Raw genomic sequence first — 15,963 nt, forward strand, 5'->3', positions numbered from 1 at the left:
TTATGCCCCATTTTAGACAAAACCTTAACCTTAACTGGAGTCGCCACAAGGCACCTCCATAATACTTTATGTCGCTTATATGGTTAACAACCCTTGGTCTTTCCTTTATTACCTGCCCGTGTTCATGGCAACAATAACATAAGTGTTGCAGTGTGACCTCACAATGCTGTGATTTGAACACTGGGTCAGTTGGCCCTCAGTGTCAGTTGCTTTTACTTGGACAGAAGGAGAGGCTGGGTATTGTGCTGGCTAAAGTCGATTTCAGATCCAAGATCTAATCTATTACGGAGGGGAAAAAAGTAAGTGGGCTTTCTTACTCCCCATGGCTGTCCTACCTCTGACCAACAGAGACCCACTTTGCTTAAATTCTGTTTGAAAAGGGTCACCAAATTAAATTCGTTTTTTTGGCCCAGAACCTCAAAGGTATTTAGGCACTTAACTCCCACTGAAATCCATGGGAGTTAGGAGCCTAACTCCCTGACTGAGTAAAGGTCAGAGTAAAGGTTAATCCATACTGGTTAACCACCTGCTCATAGGGAAAAGCAGGAATTTATGCCCCATTTTAGACAAAACCTTAACCTTAACTGGAGTCGCCACAAGGCACCTCCATGATACTTTATGTCGCTTATATGGTTAACAACCCTTGGTCTTTCCTTTATTACCTGCCCGTGTTCATGGCAACAATGACATAAGTGTTGCAGTGTGACCTCACAATGCTGTGATTTGAACACTGGGTCAGTTGGCCCTCAGTGTCAATTGCTTTTACTTGGACAGAAGGAGAGGCTGGGTATTGTGCTGGCTAAAGTCGATTTCAGATCCAAGATCTAATCTATTACGGAGGGGAAAAAAGTAAGTGGGCTTTCTTACTCCCCATGGCTGTCCTACCTCTGACCAACAGAGACCCACTTTGCTTAAATTCTGTTTGAAAAGGGTCACCAAATTAAATTCGTTTTTTTGGCCCAGAACCTCAAAGGTATTTAGGCACTTAACTCCCACTGAAATCCATGGGAGTTAGGAGCCTAAATACCTTTGAGTATCTGGGCCTTTGTTCCATTTTATGTCTCTCTCGCTCTGGTGCCATCCTAACAGAATCCAGGAGGGAATCCAGCTGTCTGATCAGGGGCTACTAGTGCCCTACCTCTCTCTTACACTTAATTCTTTAGTTCAGCTGTAAAAATTGTGGCAGATAGGGAATAACTCCAGAGTTGATAAGGCTGCATGGTAAGGTCATATTTCATTAACCCAGCAGGGACTTCCGGAGATCACTGAGATCCCTAGAAAGACTTGCCCCCTCTGGGAGTCTCTTCCACTGATCCCTCTCTGGGACCCTGTTCTAGGATCTCACACAGGGCCCTTGTCCGTGAAGTGGAGAATGAAAGGAAGTGGGTTCTGTTCCAGGCCTCTATTCATCTGTAGACGAGCTCCATACGCACAGACCCCAGAGGACACAATCAGGGGAGTCGCCCACTAACTTCAGTGGGCTTGGATCAGGCCCAGATATAGGCCCAATAAAAAGATGGCTCCTGCTGTCCCTGCAGCAGAGTGTGGAAAGGAGAGGCTCTTTGCTGTGGTATTATTTCCTCCAGGTGCAGAATGGACAGTAGGGGATTTCCACTTCAGTTCCTGGAGATTTAAGGAAGCTGATCCCCATTCTGTGGCCTCACCCTCACAGCTGGCATGAGGCGCAGCAATTGGGCTCGAGACATGGCCCTTAAAATCTGCCTTCAAGTTGATTCTCCATAATTCTCCATCTTGGATGAAGAATAACATTTCCTTTCCCCACTATGGCAGATCATTTTGGTTTTGCGCTGCCCATTTCAATGTTTAAAATTTTCCAGGATTAGGAAGGAATGAGGAGATACTGCGGGACCAGCGGACCTCCCGCAGGCGCACCGCCGAAGGCAGCCTGCCTGCCGTGCTTGGGGCGGCAAAAAAGCTAGAGCCTCCCCTGAGCGCAAGCATGTAAATTAAAATGTAAATCTTTGACAGAGGATTTAAGTAATATTGGAGCACAATGTGATATTTTGAATACAGCTAAACTTTGTGTTGCCCACTAGACTAAGAAGTATATTGTGATATTGATTGATGACCCTCAAGCCTGTAATCTTAGCTTTGTGAACTTCTTTCTCCATCTTTGTTCATAGCTCAAGTATTGGAGGAAACCAATGATTGTGAAATTAGTTAAGAGTCCCAACTTCTAAAGCAAGTAAACTTCGGGCTTAAAATGTGTTGGGTTTTATGGGCCAGATCTTCAGCTGCTATAAATGGACAGCTCCATTGACTTGAATGAAGTATTCTGATTTCCAGCAGCTGCGGATCTGTCTCAACAAATGTATTATTCAAATGAAACGCGTATGCGATGGACAGTGTTCAATGTGGGTTTTTTTAGAAGCACCATAACTGAATTTTGGGTTGGCAAATATTGTGATACATATATATTTGTTTGGATTTTTAGGTGCTTTATAATTCCACTCTTGGTGCCGTCATTGTGTCAGATTAGTTTTGTCGCCTCTTTTCTCTTTACAAACATTAACTAAGTAACCTTCCTCATCCCTGGGAGGTACAGAAGGGTCAGTATCATCCCTTTTTGGTACATGGGGAAACTGAGGCACGGGGCGGGGACGTGAGTTGCCCAGCATCACACAGTGAGTGAGTGGCAAAGCCAGGATGAGAAATCTATTTCTGGTTTCCAGTCCCATACTCAAACCATTAGACCACACTGCTTATCCTTTGCATCGTTTTGAGTATATTATTGACTTTGTTAAAACAACAAAGTTCCAAAAGGAACCCCCAAACCTTTGCTAATATACAATTTGAGTCGAGGATTTATTTCTGTATTTAAAAGAACTAGATTCATTACAGCTGAGCATTTACATGCTAAAAAGGAAGGCAATTCTCAACTGAGGTTCTGGCACCAACCTTTAACCTGGCCCCAGCTACTTCTCATTTTGTAGAATCGCAGAACTGTGGGGCTGGACGGCTCCTCAAGAAATCATCAAGTCCAGCCCCCTATGCTGAGGCAGGACCACGCAGGGTGCGATTCCCTGCTTGAGGAGACATCCCTGCGCTAGCTGTCATCAAGCTAGCGTGTTAAATAGCAGCGTGGCTGCGACAGTTCAGGCAGTGGCTTGGGCTAGCCGCCGGAGTACGTACTCATAGGGTCCGGGTGGGGTTGTACTCGGGGTGACTAGCCCCTCTCACCGCTGTCCATGCTATCCTTGCTACAGTGCTATTTTAGAAAGCCAGTGCCAATATGTGTATGCGAGCTGGGTATCACACCCCCAGCTGCAAGTGTAGAGATACACTTGGTGGGGGGATTGGCAGGGGGTGCAGGGTGCCAGGCCCAGATTCTCAGAGGTATTTAAGCTCCTAACGGCCATTGATTTCCATGGAAGTTAGGAAACTCCATACCTTTGAGGATCTGGGCCCCAGTTCTCGGGCTCTGCTGTCTGTGGCTCATATTTTTAGCTGGAGGACGACGCACACATTCTCACTAGCTTCAGGCTGGAAATTGTCCCACAGACAATAAGATCGACTGAAACAAAACTGGCCCCCCTTCCTGACTTGTTGCAGAATGGACGTGCACAGCTTGCCAAGGGAGGAGAAGGAGGAGGACGCGGCTGCTGAGGGCACGTCCACCTTGGGAAGAGAGGAACATTCCAGTGGGAGTCAGCCTGAGCCGGAGCTGGCTGGAGAAGATACTCAAGATGGCCCAGCCAAGGTTGTTCCTAAGCAGAGTGGGCCCATCCTAAGGTGTCTAAAGCGAATCTGCCAAAAAGTGAAGAGAGGCCAGACGCGATATCCCCGAACTGTCACTACAGGTAAAAGGAAAGGCTAAGGATGCGCTAAGGGGTGGGAATGAAGGGAGGCAAACTCAGACTCAACCCTCATGTGTTCAAAGATTTGCAGTGATCCCAAAGGCTCTTGGGTTTGTGTTCCACTTAGGGGAAACTGAAGACAAGGCACAGAGAGTGTGGGGGGGGGGGAAATGGAAAAAGTGGAGGAGGGGAGAACAAATAGATGTGGCCGCATGGCTTTGCTAGTGGGTGGACGGCGCTCTTCCATGGCTGAGTCTGCATGCAGCTCGAGGGCAGCCCTCTGTTCTGCACGGGGGGCAGAGATCACTGCTGGAGCTTGGCAAATAAATAATGAGCTAGCAGTAATCAGTCCCAGTACTAATCATCCCGGAATCTCCCAGAGACTGGAATGACAGGAGACAGTGTTCCTGAATCAGGACCAGTTTGGTAAATGCTGGATCTCCGTGAGGTCCTTCCATCCCCAGTGTGAACACAATACTTACAAGCCCTGATACAAACACTAGACCCGGGTGACGGTCAGACCCCTGTATTTCTAAGGCTCTCCAGCACTGGTGGAGGTGATGATGCCCCCAGAGCCTGTATTTCTCTGGGAATCTCTGGCTGCTGGAAGAGGAAGGGCAGTTTCTATTTCTCTCCACCACACACTGCTCTCCCTTCTCTTTCTTACCCTTGTAGTGAAGTCATTGCTTGGAGCAGGCAGAACAATACAACACTAGGGATGACTGACTAGCCCAATACCTGGGTTGGAATGGGAGTCCTATTTCTGGATCCTAGAGCCTGGTTCTCATTACACTAAGGCCTCTTTCCACTGCTCTGGCAGGTACATCTCTCTCAGGAACCATAAGGAGGAATGGGGAGGGAGTAAAATGGGGCCTAGGTGTGGCCACACCTCTGCACCCAGAAGTGTGCAAAGGAAACACCCCCTCACACACTCTGGGCCCACCTGGTGTCTCTCCACAATAGGGCCCTGCTCTTGGAGAGCCCGTAGGCATTACTGTAATAAAAATCTTAAATAACAGCTAGAGACTTACATTGTTTCTAAATGAAAGCTTAGATGCTGCAGAACAAAAAGGCATTAGAAAAAAGAAGCCAATATGCCAGGCCACCGCGGCCCATCCCACGCTGAGCCCTGGTTTAGTCCAGTCTAGTTTTAAATGTCTTTAGCCAACGTTTCTCAAACAGTGGGTCTTGACCCCAGATGATTACACAGAGCAATCAAGGGAGTCAGGAGGCATTGAAAATTGTATTATAACCTAAAGCAAAAATAATCTTGCTCCCCCACTCCCTGCACACCTTTACCCTTCAAGGTCAAATATTCTTGGCCAACCTCTCACAACACACGTGCAGGTGAATTCTGTAGGGCTAACGTTGTTAGCAATGACACATTTCTAACTCTTATAGTGAGTGTAAAGGCGAAATTCTTTGACTTTGAATAAGTGGCCAACCTGAAAACCACAGACTTAAGCAATGGGGCTTCCACCACTTCCCTTGGGAGGATGTTATCCTGGCTGTTCCACCCATCACGAGCTCCTAGCTGCTTTCCCATGCTGCTGACGGCGGCAAAGCAGGATATGTGAACTGAATCCTAATTGCAAGAGCATCAGCCAGTCCTATTCAGCCATATTTGGCTGGCTAATGTTCATGCTGTCGGACAAATCTATTATTTGGTTGGCCCTATACAGTACAGCGAGTCCTGGTATTTCTTTGGGTCTGTGCTCATTCATGTCCAATCAGAGAGCACAAGATATTTATTGCGTAATGAATCAATAACATTTATCCAAGAAATAAAGGGGCTAGAGGATGTGACTGGAGTCAGGAGAACTATCTTCTATTCCCAGCATTGCCAGTGACCTGCTGTTTGACTGAGCCAGTCACTTCACCTCCCTGTGCCATGGTTTCTCCGGCCATAAAAATGGTGGTAATAATACCGGCCCACCTTTAAAAGCCATTTGGAGATCCTCCACTGAAAAACTCCATAGAAGTGCAAAGGAGTCTCATTCTGGGTCTCTCTTATTTTGTTTTTGTTTTTTAAGGAATCCCCAATTTGATTCTGATTTTGATCACACCAATCTCTCTTGCTTTGAGAGTCAGTGGCTTATTTCACCAGCATCACAGTTTCCTTCACTTCTCCCCTGCTCAAGCAGGATATAGATGTCTAGCCCTATTCAAATCAAACCAATCAAGCCAACAAACAAAAGATAACCCTACCCAGAGCAGAGATATCTTACCCCAAAAAGGGAGATGTGCCAGTGACGCCAAGCTTTCCACTAGGAACTTCGCTATTGCTCATTGATTTTAGCTGGAAGGAGCCCAGATACCACGGTGATGGGCAGCAGTATACAACCCCAAGACAGACAGACCGTGTCCTTTCTTTGGTTTAAATGAACTGTCTTTTGGGCACCAATCAGTCCATGAATGACACCTCAGGGCGCGTTCGTTCCCCTTTAACCAGCAATGGCAGTAATTTCTTTCTTTCGGTCATTCCTTCTTTCTTATTAGTCCCCGATATCTCGTGCATGGAGACTATTTGGGAGGCGGATGAAAGTGGACGTGAGCAGCATGGCTGTGCTATGGAGGGAGCCATGCTCTTGCTGGAATCATGGAGAAACACTGTTGACTACTTCAATAGTAACAAAGAGGTATAAACCTTCTCCATCTAATCTGTAAACTAGTGTCCCCTCACGCTGTCCGTCCCACCTGACCCAGCCTGGGACATCCCAGAAGGTTTATCACATAGGGTCTGACTTCTCTTCAAACCCTTTGCCTACAGCACTCAACCTTTCTTCTTTCACTTACTCCAGACAATCCAGCCTCTGGATGCTTTTCTCCTATTATACATATTAGGGGCCTTCTCCAGATACATCCCACAAACTCTTTGGTGATCTCATGCCCCGTTTGTCGGTGGTATCCTTGATTTGCAGGGATTTCCCACCACTCTGTGCTAGTTTCAGTAGATTCTTGCCCGGCTACTCCCCTGCCTCACACTATCCGTTGGACTCAAGGACGAGACATTTCCACCCAAGGTCTCCCCTGGCGACTGCTCCTCTCTCAGGGCTGGTCTACACTGGGGGGGGATCGATCTAAGATACGCAACTTCAGCTACGAGAATAGAGTAGCTGAAGTCGACATATCTTAGATCGATTTACCTCGGGTCCTCACAGTGCGGGATCGACGGCCGTGGCTCCCCCGTCGACTCCGCTTCCGCCTCTCGCTCTGGTGGAGTTCCGGAGTCGACAGAGAGCGCGTTCGGGGATCGATTTATCGCGTCTAGACGAGACACGATAAATCGATCCTCGATAGATCGATTATTACCCGCCGATCCGGCAGGTAGTGAAGACGTACCCTTAGACCTTCACTGACAAAACAAATGGGTCCAGCTTTGTCGCTTATACACATGGTGTCAAGGCTGAATCCCTACTCTGGCACTTCGAGTGCAGAAGGTGGAGGCTGGCAAGGATTTAAAAAATCAATACTTGCCACTCCAGGCTTGTATTACACTCCCAAGGTTACAGCTTTTCTCTGACCTTGTCTTGGTAAACGCTGCCACCACCCAAATGCAAAAAAAACCCTTGGACCCAGGAAGGAGCACTTGGGAATTCTTCCCTGTGGGGTATCCTCAAGCCCTTTCAAATCCCCCCCCACCCCCCGGGGAAGAGCTGAGAAAGAAAACAAAGGAAATCTGCTGTTGCCACCAGCTAATTAAACAACATGCACAAACCTCTTAGGACACCAAAAATCCAATTCTGTTCTTAAAAAAGGTAAATTTTGTTAAAAACAAAAAGGAAGAAAGTACATCTGGAACTTAGGCTTTTTGCTAGATCTTAAAAGAAAACAATTACAAAAATTAAGCATCAAGATAGGTCTCTTGAGGTTCAGCTTCAAGGTTACAAGCAAAACAAAAGTATCTGGGGTTAGCACAGAGGAGATCCACAAGCCAAAATAAAGAAATAAACCTGATCGCGTCTAGTTAAACATTCCCTGTCCAATGATTTTTCTCGGTATGGAAGATGAATTTTCATACCTGGTTCCAGCCTTACACAGAATTGCTGCTCCGAGTCCCGTCTCCAGAGAACAGACACAGACAAAGAGAAGTTTTTTCCCCATTTGAAAAAGTTTTAGCCCTCCCCTTGGATCTTTTGGTCAGGTGCCCACTCCTTTTCCTTTAGCTGGGGAACTTTGTTAACCCTTTACAGGTAAAGCAAGCAGAGAACAGCTACCAAGAGGGACTTTATAGCTAACTGGCTGGCTGGGTGTTCATAAAAGGGAGCCCCCCCCTCTTCATTTATTACACATGGTCACGCTACATTTGGCTACTTGTCCTACAGAAAACAGGCCCTGTGTGGAGTCCTCCACATGGAGTCCCATTGCTGTTCTGCTTGTTCTCCTTGATCCAACCCTTCTCTGAACAAGTAGCTCACACAGTCAGGTCCTACACAATCCAACATTCTGCTGGAAGCCATCAGAACCCTTCTTAGACTGTCAATTCTTGGGAGCTGGGCCTGTGTCTTCCTTTGTTTGCAGACAGAGCCCAGTATATTGTAGGTGCTGCCCTGATACATCATCATCCTCAACTCACCACGATTTCTGATCCTGATTATTCATTGCTCTGCAACATTGTTAATTTATCTACCAGGTGTTCCGTGTGGAGGGGTTTTGAATGAAGGTAGAATATTCTACCCGATGATGTTCTCTATCTAAATCCCTTTCACCCTGATATATATTTTTTCTCATTTTGGTTTAGGATTTCATTATGAAAAAAAGTTTCTTAAGACTCTTGTTTGTTCTCAGCAAGAGCATCGACTGGCATAACATGCCTGACTTTTTTATTCACAACTTTGCATCAGACACTGCAGGAGCCATAGTGGTGAGTAAATAATATACACAGGGTCCGTGTTGTTGGTTGGAAAAGGTTGATGAACTGTGGAGAATACTTAGCTGCTAAACCCACGCTAGGGTCCATGGAATCTGGAGAGTTGTAAAGAACTTTGTTGTATACACTGAAGCAATTATTTCAGTGTGTAAAATTGAGGTCAGTGCTGATTGACTGGAAATATTAGTGTGAATGGACAGAGAGAGGATGCTAGTTGGTGGGAAGTAGGAGATGAGTGAACAGAGATGGATGAGGAAATGAGGGAGTGAATTTGTGGCTGGGTAGAAACAGATGAGATCCCTTTGGACAACACCACTGGCTGAGCAGCTTCATGATCTGGGAGCTCTTCCATCAGAAAGGAAGATCCTGGGTTTTGGCTGGGCTCCTTGTTACTTTTGGAATATCTGATGTTCTTTTAGCTGGGGATTTATTGGAGACTCCGGAGAAGCCTGTGGCTAATTTAGCCTTTTTTGAGGCCTCCAGAGTTAGCTGTGATGCCAGGGCTTTGTATAACCTCCTCAACGAATGTGTGAGGGAGTAGGACTGATGCTGGGAGCACTTGTGTCTCATTTACTATGTTTGCCCCTTTGTGACTTACAGGAGATGATTAAGAAAGAACCCCGGGACTCTCTGTCCAGCACCATACGGCTCCAGGCCATGGCCATCATTATCGAGCTGAGGTAACGTGACTTCTCATTTAACTGCCCAGCCTTCACACCTGGCTTCTCACTCCATGCTCGGTGGGACCAGAGTTGCCAATAGCAGTCCCTCACTTCGTGCCTTTTTCTCTTTAGATGCTGAGGACTCTTTGGGGAGGAGCTGGGGGACTATTGCATGGCTGACTGATGATTTTCTACCCAGTAACTTTCTAATCCTCTTTACTCCACATGTGATTCAAAGCCAAGAGTCTCTGCAGACATTTTGAGATGATTTTCTTTCTGGAGGTGTCAGCTGAGTCATTTCCTTCACTCTCTTCTGTAGCGTTTCTGAGCCGGATTTACTATTCGGGTCACCAGTCCCTGCCCTCCCGTGCTTTTCCTGTATTCTGTTAATCTTTGCCAGTGTCTTACTCTTCTACATTGTTACTGTTCACATGATCTTGTTCTCTTGTATAGTCCAGATGTCTCTTAGTCTCACACTCCTTCAGCATAACCCTCAGTTCATGTGCTCACCATCTGATGCCTCCGTTACGCTTCAGCACCTCAAAGTCCAATCCAGGCTTCTTCCTTTTACCAGCAAAAAGCATGTGGTGAAGGCCATGAGCTCCCACCAGAGATGGGTCCTGCTGAGAACATTCCTCAAGAGCGTGTTTTCCCTGCCACTTCTAGTGACATTGCAGGTGCAAGGAGTAATCAGGGGTATAAGCGGCCAGTACACAAAGGTAACTGAAGAATGGTTTCCTGTTACTTACTTTGGGCCCATATTGGTGATATGTGACTACACTGTCAGCGAAATTTCTCATGGAACACCATTGTGGAGTATCAGTTGGGGACTTTAGCCCCGGTGACGTGGCCCTGATCATTCGTCCCATGCATACAGCAAGTAGCTGCCACATTCCCAATTATGAAAATGATCCATCTGTTTTCAATTTACTAGGGAACTACTGGGGATCCCAATCTGGGTGGTGAAGCTAGAATGAGGCATGTGAAATGAGGAAAACGTACTTAGTGCTTGCCCCAGAAATGGGGCTGGCTATTGTTTGATCACTGACCGGGTATTTCTGATGTGTGGCACCTCCCACAGCTAGGTCCTCTTGCATGAAGGGGCTGAATAAAGTTGGGGTCCTGCGGCACTCGATACAGCCACATTTTCAGCCTGAACTTTACTTTAGTCCCTACCTGTGACCTGCAATTATTTGCAGTTACACCTTAGCTCACGTGGGCACCTGAAATACCTGATTTCACACCTAAATCCAGTACTTTGGCATCGAAGTGATCAACTTGACGGGTGAAAAGACCAGTAGGAGCAAAGCTGCGGCTGCAAATTGTGGGTGTAAATATGGTGGCAAATCTTTAAACATCTGACCCGTACTGTCAGAGTTGCTAAAGCTTTCAGTGCCTGTGCTTTTTAATTCTGAAAAGCCATTTATGGCCCTAAAGTTGAGGGGAGAGAAATTACAGACACTGGACCAAATTCACTACCAAAGTCAATAGAATTTAGAACACTTAATTTGCCTCACATCCCGCATGCTCACATATGCTCTCTCTAACCAAATCATTGGAGTGAATAGTATCTAAGACCCAGAGGAGTAAAGGGCAAAGACACAGGGCCGGCGCAGCCCATTAGGCGGTCGCCTAGGGCGCTACAATTTGGGGGGTGGCGACCACAGCGGTATTTCGGCTGCGGGACCTTCCGCCGCCTCTGTGGGGGGCGGCATTTCGGGGCGGGACCTTCCGCCGCCTAGGGCAGCAGAAAAGCTGGCGGCACTCCTGCAAAGACAAGGTGATATATTTATTAAAGTGATATTTATTTCTAATGTTAAAAAATCTCATTTCAACGTAGGACTTTCTTTTGCTATAACATTTTCCTTACTCTCTGATAAGGCCTTTGCTTCATGTTATCTTCCCCAGGGAGGCATTGATGAATTCATTACATCAGGTTTGGGGGATGATTTGGAAGATCAATTATAAGAAAAGGGTCATTTATACTGCAGATGTCTTTCTGTTCTCAGTTTCCTTTGGTTTATAATGGAAATGAGGCAGGGATATAACGATGCATCTGGCTTTCTGGGTGATTGTCAAGAGCACAGCTTTGAATCACAGCAGGCCAATATCAGTTGAAACGTGAGGCTAGTTTTCTCGAGATTCCTAAAGGATTCACTGCCCAGAACAAATCTAAATACGGTTTCTCTTGTGCTCAGGGCACCCACATTATTGAATAAGTGAAGTAGCTAATTATTTAGCAACTATTGTGTACAAGAAGTATGGGCCAGACCCTTCGCTGGTATGAATCCGTGTAGCTTCACGCCCGCTGATGGAGCTATGTCAATATGCACTCATTGAGGATCTGGCCTTATTTTTATAGACCTTGTCTTAGGACAAGGTCTGAACTATAAATTCTATTGGTTTATGACTTGGAAGCCAGAAAGGACCATTAGATCATCTAACCCAGGGGTGGCCAACCTGAGCCTGAGAAGGAGCCAGAATTTACCAATGGACATTGCTGAAGATCCACAGTAATATGTAAGCAGCCCCCCATCAGCTCCCCCACCCCACTCCCAGAGCCTCCTGCCCTCTGGCAGGCCCACTGATCAGCGCCTCCCCCTCCCTCTCCGCACGTCCCGATCAGCTGTTTGGTGGCGTGCAGGAGGCTCTGGAGGGGAGGAGCGATGGCACGGCAGGCTCAGGGGATGAGGCGGGAAGGGGTGGAGTGGGGGCAGAGCCAGGGGTTGAGCAGTAAGCACCAGTAGCGTAGCTAGGGTGGAAGCGGGGCAGCGGCCGCTCCCCCACCGAGCACAAGTGGCGCCTTTTTCATTTTACTCACCCGGGAGCAGGAAAAAAAAAGGCACCACCTGCTGCGGCGCTTTTACTGATGGGGCGGCGCTCCAGGTCTTGGCGGTACTTCGGCGGCGGGACCTTCGCTAGCTCCGGGTGTCTCCGGCGGCACTGAAGCTTCATCGCCGAAATGACGCGGAAGACCCGCAGAGCAAGTGAAGGTCCCGCCGCCGAGGTGCCGCCGAAGACCCACAGAGCGAGTGAAGGTCCCGCCGCTGAGGTGCTGCCGAAGACCCACAGAGCGAGTGAAGGTCCCGCCGCCGAGGTGCCGCCGAAGACCCGCAGAGCGAGTGAAGGTCCCGCCGCCGAGGTGCCACCGAAGACCCACAGAGCGAGTGAAGGTCCCGCCGCCGAGGTGCCGCCGAAGACCCGCAGAGCGAGTGAAGATCCCGCCACCGAGGTGCCGCCGAAGACCCGCAGAGTGAGTGAAGGTCCCGCCGCCGAGGTGCCGCCGAAGACCCGCAGAGTGAGTGAAGGTCCCGCCGCCGAGGTGCCGCCGAAGACCCGCAGAGTGAGTGAAGGACCTGCCACCGAGGTGCCACCGAAGACCCGGAGCGCCGCCCTGTCAGTAAAAGCGCCGCAGCGGGTGGCGCCTTTTTTTTCCCCACTGCCCCTGTTCCCTCCACCTGGCTACGCCCCTGATGAGCACCCCCGGGCACATTGGAACGTTGGCGCCTGTAGCTCCAGTCCCGGAGTCGGGGCCTATACAAGGAGCCGCATATTAACTTCTGAAGAGCCGCATGTGGCTCCGGAGCCACAGGTTGGCCACCCCTGATCTAGCCTGATTTCTTGTATAATACAGGCCAAAGAATTTCACCCTGTGATTCTTGCCTCAAGCCCATAAGATAAATTATTTGTATAATCCACAGCTCTGTGGCGCTGAGCATAACGGTTCCCCCTCCTTTCAGGATCTCTTCATTGAAACATTGCAGACCCTCAACGAGATGCTCCAGAGTCTGTTTTTAGAAAATCCAGTTCCGGCTGAGCTAGAGAGGATCTTGCAGGTAAACAGGATCTGGAGATGCCGGTTGGAGGATGGTAAGGTAGGGAAGAGGAACAGGAAAATCTTGTCAAGAGCTTGTGAGGGAAAGGAGAGTTAAGGAAAGAACGGAGTGCCCCATCTCCACAGGGTTCTCCTATTAGGGCATATGTGACAAGGTTCATGTAGCACGGGGGAGTCTTCTATTTCCATCTGTGAGGTCTGACAATCTCCTCCATTGTTACCCTCAGTTTCTTTCCTGTCTCCAGGTGGCCCTTACATCACAGTGTCCTTTCCAAATGAGGACGTTATTCCCTTTACTGCCCATCATTGCCACTCCTGATGCAATTGGAGGGGTCGCTGCCAGGACTCTAGTCCCCCGTGAGGGCTGGCACCCGGCCTCCACAGAACTCCCAGCTCCAGCTGTCCCACAGTGAGAACCAATGGGTGCAATGGGAACCAAGACTGCCTCTAACTACAGAGCATGAGGGCTGGCCCAAAGTCTGCAATCATGAAAGAATAGAAGTTTTCCTCCAGCTGCTCTTATTTTGCTGAATGAAATGCTGGATTGTGTGGCTTGTCCAGAGAAGACTTGGCCCTTCCCTTCCTTACATAGGACCCAATCCTGCATCCATTAAAGGCTCCATCCAATGCTCATTGAAATCAAATGGGGACCTTTCCGTTGACTTCAATGGGCATTGGATCGGTCCTTAGATCAATGTCAAAACTTTCATTGACTTCAGCGGGTGTGTGACTGGGCCCTCAGAGAGAAATGCACTTTGCTTTCGTTCCAAGAGAAGAATTCCATGTGTATTTTGAGTCTGCACAAAGCAGACGCAGCCTGTATCTGTAAGAGTGAGATGATTCAGCCAGAATAAAGATTATCCTTTGGGGATCACTTGTATACACCCTTTCCCCCTGTTATTTTTAACCTCTCTTGTTTTTCCTGCAGCTCATGGACTCCTGGATGCAGTCGAGGGAAGCTTGCCGGCGGGAGAGGGCTGTATGGAGCAGCATACTGCTCCTAAACTTCGTGGCCACAGAAGTCAAACTGGATGTGAGTAACTCTTGACTTCTAGTGACCTGATTGCAAACTAGACCTACAGGGCACTCTCCCACGCCAGAGAAACCTCCTGCTTAGAAGTATCTTGATGGGCCCCAAAGTGCAATGCTCCCTAATAGACGGAGGAAAAACCGATCTCGTTGCTCGTCCATCATCCTGACTGAGATGGGTTGGCGTCTGATACACTTGGACAATAAATCCAGTGCCCTGGAGGAATAGGCCACCTCTTTCCAATGCAGGAAAGGCAGCTAACAAGGGGCACAGGAAGAACGGGTTTTTCTATGGTTGGATCTAATGAATTTCAGAGAAAAGAGATTTCAAAATCCTAGAGACTGAAGACATTTCATCCCCAGCTGGTTCCCTGTTTGCCTCCATTCCTCATCCTAGTACCATGGGATACTTTCCTCTTGTGGAGCTGCAGGAAGAGGCCTCTCCGTTCCAGCCCACCTCAGCCGTTACAGATCATTATGATCCTGATCTTGCTCCCACTGACGTCTGTGGCAAAACTCCAGTGGACGTCTGTGGTGCGGGATCGAGCCCTATATTCTTCTTCTGGCTCCCAAGCCTCTTCTGAAGAAAGAGAGCTGAGGATCACGCCCCATTATAGAAAGGGACTGTGTGGATATAGACTCCTTGCCTAGGAGACACAGCCCGCTTTACCTGCAGTGGTAATGGATTCCTCCTCTCCTCTTTTGTACAATTAGGAAGCGTCTCCATTCACCAGGCTTGGACACCTGGTTGCAGTGCTGGGGATCCGCTGTGGGGATCCCGTCAAGGCGATCAGCTCAAAGGCAGCAGGGGCTGTTCATTACCTCGTCTCTATTGCGTGGCGCCAAAAGAGTAAGAGAAGCAGTGATGAGCATCTGAATCCCCCTCCTGGGAGCTAAATGCTAGAGACTTTCCTCAGGCAAAGCTCCCATTCAGGATAGTGCCTGAGGAAGAAGTAGAGCATCTGGCTCGGTATTTGTTCCTTTGAACAGAGTGCTGGTTTTTTTGTGGCTCTAGAAACAAGTGTCTGATAGTCATCCCGTAATTCTAGCCCTGACTTTCAAAGAAAGGAAAGGGGAGGGGGGGAATACAGAGAAAGGCAACACACGTTACCGCAAACTGAGACTGGTAGAGCTCATTCCGTCAGTGGGAATGGGAAGGGTCAGTGGGACACGATGATAGGGGATTCAACGCCATCAGACCAATTAGTTCAGTTCGAGATGCCTGTACCCCAAACGCCCCAGAACTTTGATGGCTGTTGGAAATCTGGATCCAAATCTGGGGCTCGATTCATGACTGTGTTAATCCACTTCTATGCCACTGAAGTGTTTTGGCTAGATTCCAGTCACCACTTGATAGAGTCACTTTACTCTGGGGGGTCAAGGCTCTGATCCAGCACAACATTTACGCACATCTGTAACTTTCATCAGGCGAGTAGTCCCACGGAAGTCCCTGGGATTATTCATCTGCTTAGAATAATGTACGTGCTTAAATGCTTTCCTAGATCAGGGCCAAACAAAGGGCTTTGTTCAGTAAAGAGGGATGAGAGCAGAAGCCAGGAAGCAGAATGGAAAGTTAAGAGTGTTATTAACATGTATTTCAGTTGCACAGTTGGACAGAAAGAATGTGGAATGGACTGAACAGAGGAACAAGGAATTTCTGGCTGCTTGGAGCCCCACTGTGGTTTGCAACAGCCCCTCCAGGATCGCAGAGGTAATCACATCCTGGCACTAATGACCATTCTACATTGG

The 15,963-nt window shown here is 48.2% G+C and overlaps 1 protein-coding gene across 1 annotated transcript; it reads left to right on the forward strand.

Moving 5' to 3' along the window:
• The first annotated feature begins 8,446 nt into the window (after positions 1 to 8,446).
• Positions 8,447 to 14,233, forward strand: LOC135979869 (protein MROH8-like). The gene is made up of 5 exons (XM_065580022.1): positions 8,447 to 8,682; positions 9,289 to 9,368; positions 9,925 to 10,069; positions 13,091 to 13,186; positions 14,114 to 14,233. Exons 1-5 carry the CDS (start codon positions 8,569 to 8,571, stop codon positions 14,231 to 14,233), a joined length of 555 nt encoding a protein of 184 aa, XP_065436094.1. The 5' UTR covers positions 8,447 to 8,568.
• The last annotated feature ends 1,730 nt before the right edge of the window (positions 14,234 to 15,963 follow it).

Source organism: Chrysemys picta, unplaced genomic scaffold (assembly GCF_011386835.1).
Source record: "Chrysemys picta bellii isolate R12L10 unplaced genomic scaffold, ASM1138683v2 scaf1323, whole genome shotgun sequence".
Classification (NCBI taxonomy): domain Eukaryota; kingdom Metazoa; phylum Chordata; order Testudines; family Emydidae; genus Chrysemys; species Chrysemys picta.

Bases quoted from the DNA above. Each gene is read 5' to 3' on its own strand.
- LOC135979869 (XM_065580022.1), top strand. From the start codon at position 8,569: ATGAAAAAAAGTTTCTTAAGACTCTTGTTTGTTCTCAGCAAGAGCATC. The intron at 8,683-9,288 runs GTGAGTAAATAA...TGTGACTTACAG, and splicing joins ACACTGCAGGAGCCATAGTG to GAGATGATTAAGAAAGAACC. The intron at 9,369-9,924 runs GTAACGTGACTT...TCCTTTTACCAG, and splicing joins GCCATCATTATCGAGCTGAG to CAAAAAGCATGTGGTGAAGG.